The sequence below is a fragment of the Manacus vitellinus genome, unplaced genomic scaffold, assembly GCF_001715985.3.
Source record: "Manacus vitellinus isolate BGI_N305 unplaced genomic scaffold, ASM171598v3 scaffold_27_pilon, whole genome shotgun sequence".
In the NCBI taxonomy this organism is placed as follows: Eukaryota; Metazoa; Chordata; class Aves; order Passeriformes; family Pipridae; genus Manacus; species Manacus vitellinus.
Genome location: NW_021940039.1, coordinates 9,714,473 through 9,722,092, shown reverse-complemented (window position 1 = coordinate 9,722,092; position 7,620 = coordinate 9,714,473). Strand labels below are relative to the sequence as shown.

At 51.0% G+C, this 7,620-nt stretch overlaps 1 protein-coding gene across 1 annotated transcript; it reads left to right on the top strand.

Moving 5' to 3' along the window:
* Nucleotides 1-3,547: 3,547 nt before the first annotated feature.
* On the top strand, nucleotides 3,548-5,059 carry LOC108639974 (P2Y purinoceptor 4-like). Its single transcript, XM_029960603.1, is given in 7 exon segments — nucleotides 3,548-3,554; nucleotides 4,103-4,312; nucleotides 4,315-4,414; nucleotides 4,416-4,525; nucleotides 4,528-4,836; nucleotides 4,839-4,940; nucleotides 5,046-5,059. Coding segments are annotated over 7 exon segments (852 nt in total).
* Nucleotides 5,060-7,620: the final 2,561 nt, after the last annotated feature.

Sequence of the window (7,620 nt, the reverse complement as noted above, 5' to 3'; positions counted from 1 at the left end):
TGCACCTCACATAGGCAGGATGGGAATCTTGGAGCACTGGAGGGATTCTGACTCTGGGCTCTCACAGCAGCTGTCCATGGCAAAACTGCTCCTTATTTGCTGAACATAATGTTTGGCTCAAACACAGCCTGTTTTTCTCGTTGCCAACCATTTATAAACCTGACTCAGGCTCACAGACACATTATCCAGGAGCAGATAGGGAAGGCAGTCGGGATAGATTATGCATTCATTATCCAGAAGTAGCCACCAGATACATTTGCACATTTGTCTGCTGCTCAGTTGTTTGCAAATTGTTCCTGTTGGTTGACACTGTGTTTGTTCAGTCACCCAGGGCTGGAGTCACCTGAGCTCAGCACCCAGACCCAGGTGCTGCAAAGAGGGGAATGGGAGGGGGTGTGAAGTGACTCCTCTGAAGTTAAACCTCACAAGGAAGCTGCCTGAACTGTGCTCTTGAAGTTCCCAATCCTCTGTCCCAAGTAGGATAAGTAACTCAGACGTAAACCTCTACTTTCACATGGGGGAGATGAAGTTTCTGCCTTGAAGTTGATGCCTCGTGTTCAGATGTGTTTGAAAAAGGAGCAAGAAGTGGCAGTTAATGTTTTCTGCACGTTTCAAAGCATAAACTCCCCGCAAAGTTGTGCCTCAGCCCTGTGACACTGTGACACTGTGGCTGTCCCTGAGGCCTCCACGGCCTGTCCTGATCCCTGCAGGTACAGCCACAGGTGACAGCAACAGGGGGAGAAGGTGGCAGGAGGAAGAACATTCAGAAAGTGTTTCTGGGGGCTGGGGGACTTTGCTGCCCTGGAGCTGAGTGTGAGGGCGGACACGCAGCTGGATATTCTCCCTGCTCTTCTGCCAGAGCCTGTGTGAGTTTGCTGGGAGCACTTCCTGTGGAAAAAGGGTTTAAATTAATTACTCCAGTGGGACAGGATGGGACTGGCCTCACTGACACGCTGGGCTCCTCTGTCCTCAGTGGGACAGACAGACCTGAGCAGGGACAGATGGACCTGACTGGGCAGATCCTTAAGGAAGGGTGAAGGGCCAGGACTGCTGTGCTCTGCTGATCACATGCTGGGTTTATCCCTGTAAATATCATCATGTTTCCTTCCAATAAACTCTTTTCCACACGTGGTGTTCAGGTTGTCTCTGTCCTCATTCAGCCCTTGCATCTCTGCTGGTTTTGCTTTTCCCGTTCTGGGAGCTGCTGCTGTGAGGGCTGATCCAGCAGGGCTGGAAGCATCTTCCACGCTGAATTTATGGCACAAATGTTTGTTCTCTCACCCCTTATGCAGAGGAACCCTTGATGGCAAACCAGAGTCTTATTTTCAGGTGGCTGTGGGTTTGCTCTGGTTTTTTTGCAAATGTTCAGGGTGCTCTGAGCTCTGTGAGAGAAGGTCCTGCCCCAGGAAAACACCTCTGAATGGGAGCTGGTGGTGGCAGAGGGCTCAGGATCCACCAGGCTTCAGTGGTGTGGACCCCCAGAGTCCAGACCCTGCAGAGGCTCACCTGCACTTTGGTGTTTGCACAATGGTCTGGGCTGACTGAGGGCCCAGGGTGAGGAGGGCACAGCCAAGGGTGGCCCATGTGCTGAGGTAACTGCAGCCCCTGGGGGTTTGGGTCTCATTCCGTGCACTGTCACCCCTCAGCACCCTTTGTCACACATTTATTCCCCTTGCAGGGGAGGTGGGTGACTTCCTCCCCAGGAGGGGCTGTGCTGTGACATCACCATACACAAGGAATGGCTCCAGACAGGAATTCCCAAGAAGCCCCCCCACGTGTGCTGTAACCACACAGAACCAGCACAGCCGCTGCACTGAGCTGGGCTATTTATTGCAGAAGAAGACAAACGCCCCCAAAAGCCTAAAAAAGGACATGAAGCAGCACTTTCTGGGCGCCCTGTGCAGCCCCTTGTCCCAGTGCAGCTTCCCCTAAAGCCCCCCATGGCAGGGAGTCACCTCGTGTGGCTTCAGGTGCTGCCATCCCAGGGCAGGAGGCTGTGGGGGCTGTTGGCTCTGCTCGAAATAGTCTCTGTGGGCTGCACACACACTAAACCACACTTTGCTTAGAAACTTCCTTTTTAGCTCGAAATTCAGTTTGCAGCCCTTCCACAGAGAGCCAGGGAAGGCCCCTGTCACCCCAGAGCTGGCTGCCCACAGGAGCACCCAGGGGGGCTTGGAAGCATCAAGTTTTGACCATCCACGGATTAACTTTCCTTCAGGGACTGTTTCCTTCAGGTCCCAAGGAGTTCATTGGGATGCAGCATTGGGATTTCACCCTCTGGGCTTTTAATCTCAGCTATGGATGTGTCCTGCCTTACAAAGCAAAGGTGGTGGCAGTTTTGGACCAGAACACTTCTGCACCCACACACCAGAGATCATCTGAACGTCTCAGTGAAGCCCCTTTGGGGGTTTCCTTTTGCCTGGGAAAGAAGCAGGAGGGCAGTTTCAGAAATTCCCATTTTCTGACCTGCAGAATGATGCTTGTTTGGACTGTTTGCTGTGACCTGGGGACACACCTCCCCATCCACAGCTTATGATCCCACCAATCTGCAGCTTTTACTGAGCCTAAAGAGTAAACAGCACCCAAACCTGCTGGATTTCAATGAAACCCATGACCTTGTATATTCTTGTCACCCTGAGCTGGTTGTTGCCACCATAGTGGGTCTGTTTTGGGCAGAAAAGAAAGGATCCCCTTGTTGCCAGCGTGGCTGCTCTCTGGAATGGGGTGTGATTTCTGCAGCTCTGTGGGTGATGGTGCCATAAGGCAGCAACAAAACATTATCAAAAAGGCTTTAATTCAGAAAGGTTCACTTTTTAGGAAAAATAGTGAAAGACAGAGGAAAGCAAACATGTAATGTCTGCCTTAGCCCCCTCTGTGTTAGAAGCCACTGTCCTTTGCTGATGTTTTAGCAAATAATAATCAGCCTTCCCTGACCCCTGGTTTTGACTCCCAGGTTTACCAAAATGGGGGTTAAAGGCTGGATTAAGGAATTGACACCCTGTTTCAGCCAGGCTTGGGCAAGCCCTGGTGAGGACAAACTGGTTCTCAACACCTCCTGAGCTGTTCAAGCCCTGTTCCTTCCTCAGCCCCCCCGGAGCACACAGGAAGGGGCAGTTTCAGTGCTGGCTGAAGATGCCTCTGTCTAAAAACACATCAGCTGTGACAATGCCTTCAGGCCTGTTTCCTCCCTGGGATCTGTCCCTCATCCCTTGGGATGTGGTGCAGAGCTGTGGCTGCAGCAGGACAGGCTGAGAGCATCATTCCATGGAGCTGGTACCCCAAAGTGCCCCGAGCATTTTGGGGAGGTGCTGGGGTGGGACGTGGTCATACCCCGAAGGCAGAGTGAGCAGTGACTGGCACAGGGGCCAGAGTGTAAATCCAAGTGCCTGAATGTAATCACAGGGATCTGATTTCAGGATCATCCCCAGGTGGATGTGAGGCTGCCAAAAGGCCAGGGAGATGTTTTACTGCTGGAAAGTCTGGCAGCAGGAGAAGGGAGCAGGTCAGTCAGGCACTGGCTGAGTGTGCTGTAACCAAAGCTGGAATCATGGAGTGTGGGGAATGCTGGGGTCTCACCAGGCATTTGAAATGCAGAGACTTTTGGAGCCAAGCAACAGCAGCATCTGTGTCATCTTCCTCCATCAGCAGTTAGTGGTGGGGAACATTTAAGCTGCTCCCACTGTTCCTGTGTAGCCCTTTCTCCTCCCTTTGTGGCACAGTTGGAGGATGTCAAGCTGAGTGTGGCAGGTTGGAATCTGATTCTCACGAGGTTGTATATTTGTGTGTGAGAAGCAAGACTTTGGCTCCTTGAACCTGTGGAGGCCAGGATCAGTGATCACTGGAAAACCAAAGCAAGACTTTGGGCCTTTGAAGCTGCCAGGATAATATGTGGAGGCCAGGATGAATCGTGATCGACTTTTGGCCACAGATCTTCAGGATCAGGGATCGTTGGAAAACCTCCCTCTGCTGCTTCAGCCCCTGTTGCCTCTGACCCAGCTCAGCCTAAAGGTGATGAGCTCAGGGGCTTCTCCCTTCCACCCCACCCCTTGCAGGTCAGCACAGAGGGTTCTCCTGAGTCCTCTCTCACCTTCATGAACCCCAGTGTGGACTGAGTGTCCAGGGGCTGCACCCACTGTCCCTGCCCTGGGCACCCTTCTCCTGCTGAGCAGCTTCTGGATCAAGCAGTGGGATTCAGGCACGATCCTGCAGTTCAGCCTGGTCCTGGGAGGTGTCCTGATCATCCCCATTGCTCCTCTCAGGCTTTCCTACCTCAGTCTTAGCAACCAGTGGCCATTTGGGAAGTTCCTCTGCCAGTTCAAGTTTTCCTGTACTGCAGCATCTATTTCCTGATGTTCACCTGCATCCACCAGTACTTTGGTGTTGTATGGTACAAGAGCAGGTCCCTCTGCAAGAAATCTGGAAAACCTGTGCTTGTTCATCTGGCTCATCCTCTGTGTCCCAGGGTTGCCTTTCTTCTTCCTCCTCAAGACTTCAGTCCCAGGCTCAACAAAATGCCTGGATATTCATGTATTTTCTTCTTCCACACCATAGTTCTTGTTTTGCTCTCTTCCCTCCTGTCCTTTGCCATTTCCCTGATTTGTGGAGCTCTGTTGGGAGCTGCCACTGCTGCAGCAGCAGGGAAAGCTCCAGAGGCAGCAGAGGAAGAGCAGGTCTCTGCAGATGATTGCAGGTTTCTGCAGATGATTGCAGTGTCTCTGGTGGGTTTTGCCACCTACTTTGGCTCCCTGCACATCTGCAGGACCACTGGCATCCTTGTGAAGTCCTGTGGCATGTCTTGGCACCTCTTGCACAGAGGAGCAGTTGTCTCCAACATCAGCTCATGGCAAACACCTGCCTGGATCCCCTGATTTATGTGTTTGCCAATGTTTGCCAATGCCAAGGGAACCTTTCTGACTCATTTTGCAAATGCTGGGCACCAAGTGAGTGTGAAAGGTCCAGGAACCACCCAGGACATTCCTGGAAGATCCCACGGGGTGGCTGCTGGAGATCCAGACCCTGAACTTCCTCCTCCTGTTCTGTCCCAGGTTCCCAGAACTAAAGTAGCAGCACTGCAGGAGTTCCAGGATTTCTTTTTGTTCCTCCAGTGCTATCAAGGGCTGTTCCCTTGGGCAGGGACTCCCTGGGCTGTAAGGAAGCTCCAGCTGGGCACCAGTCCTGCCACTACTGGTGGCTGGATCTCCCAAATGTGAGTTTTTTTACAGTGGCCAGACCTTGTTGGGTGCAAGGGGGAAGAAGAATTTACAACCACAGTCCTAAACCATGAGAAAGTTCAGTGAAAATTGCCACGAATCTCGTGCCCAGGAGTATTTTGTGCTTTTTCTTTTCCGTCAGGAGCAAGGTCTGTGCAGGTCTGAGTCCAGCACCCCAAAACACAGGGGACAATAACCCATGTGCAGGCACCTGGTTGTCCCTCAGCCACCCAGAAGTCAGCAGCTCATGTGGTAGTGATCCAAACTGTGGGAAAGATGAGAATGAAATGAGTACTAGGGCAGGAGTCAGAGAGAGGAGATGCTCCTCTAGGTAAGGCAACAATTTGGAAGTACAGGGTTTAGTTTTAGGCCTCACTGTAAACTTATTCTCTGAACATGACACAGGATCCACGTTTCACTTCCCCATCCCTCAGATCGGTCTGAGTTGTCCTTCCCCTTTCTCTCTTGTCTCTTCCAATGGAAAACCTACAGTTAACAAAGTCACTGTGACCTGCTTTTTGTACCAGCAAAGCCAGGGGTTCTGGAAAACACTGCAAGTAAGTGCTGCTGTGAGAGAATGAGAGGAGGAGAGTCCTCATCTCCCAGGAGGAGCTGGGCAGTAAGTCGGGATTTTCAAGAGGGTTTTTGTTCCCAGTGCTCCACTCAGGTTTGGGTTTGGGTATGGTGGCTGTTGGCTCTGCCCCCGTGGCCACCTCTGGCCACCTCTGCAGACACAGCCTTTGCTGGCAGTGCCCTCAGGGGGGTGAGGTGGGTGCCCACCTGTGAGGAGGGTGCAGTGACCTCCCCCAGCACCAAAGCAGGGGCTGGGAGGTGCAGAAAGGTGTCTTGCAGGGGTCTGCTCTAATGTAAGCCAACAAATAACCTGTTTGTCTTGGAAACCAGCATCAAGGGCAGGGTAGAAGTGACTGAGAGACTCATTTTCTGGCTTGGTTTCTCTCTAGTGATTAATTCCTCCATGAATCCCCACCTGCCTCACCGGGGCTGCTCTGAGGCTTCACTGAATTTGTGTCTGTCACACACCTGGCAAGCTCAGAGGAAAGGTGTTGTTCCCTGCTGTTAGAACACTCCTGTTGGATAAATCCTGTTGCCAAAGCCAGGCAGGCTCCAGAACCCTGCCTAAGGCACGTGGGTGACAGAAAACAGCACCTTGGCTTCGGGCTCTTTCCTAGAGGAGGAAATACTTCTGTGTTTGTGATTTGATGCACAAATAAAGGGATGTTTGTACATGCCTGTGGAAAAGGTGACTGTCCCTGTCCCCTCACAGCATTTGCCACAGTGCCCAGCACACAGATGAAGCTTCATATTTCAACATGCAGCTGAGCAAGGGATGGGGAAGGGCTGAATCAGGATAATCCCTTTTTATTCCACCAGGGAGCATAACTCTAATGATTTTGATGCAAAATGCTTCTGCAGGTCAACATTCACCTTTTTATTCTTAAGTAACTGTCCATTAGTGATTCCCTCTGGACAGCCAACTGTGAAACAAACCCAGAGTTGTTTGGGCAAGTACAGGGATGGCAAATAACCAGGAATTTAAATGTATCTGCAGTCCTGCAAATGGCTGTAGCTACATTTGAAACCCCAAACCTGCCCTGAGCACCCACACAAATCTTATTGTCTCTCCTCAGTTTGAGCAGTTACTCAGTATTTAGTAACTCCAGCAAAGTCATTCAATTCCATGTTTGATTTAAAGGAACTTTTGGGAATATGGTTCCTATTCACTTCCTATGAGGAAAAAAAAAATCTATGAGGTTTTAAGCTTGTAATATTTCAAGGTGATTTTCTTAGGCCTTTGTGAGGTGAATTTCTGAGCTTGTAAGGGGCATGACCATACCACTCCTTGGTTAATAACTCCTTGGTTAATCCAGATTATCACTGCTGTTAAGGCTTCATGAACAGCTCCTACCCAGAGGCTGGAGAGCCACAGCTCAGTGTTTCAGCAGAGTCACACTTTGGGTGCAAACACTTCATTCTGCAGATTCCCTGGTTCCCCCCACGGGAAGAAACCCTTCCTCCCCCAGGAAACATCACCCCATTTGCATATTAATCAAGCTGGACGATGAGTGACTGGGAGGTTCCTCGTGATGTCAGAGCCCTGCTATTTCCAGTGGTCACCCGCGGTGGGGAGGACCAGGGAAGTGGTGGATTCTCCATCCCTGGAGGTTTTTAAGATGAGACTGGATGTGGCATCAGTGCCATGGGCTGGGAACCACAGCGGGGTTGGATCAAGGGTTGGACTTGATGATCTCGGAGATCCCTTCCAACCCAGCTGATTCTGTGATTCTGTGATTCTGTGATTCTATGATTCTGTGATTCTATGATTCTCTGATTCTCTGATTCTGTGATTCTCTGATTCTCTGATTCTGTGATTCTCTGATTCTGTGATTCT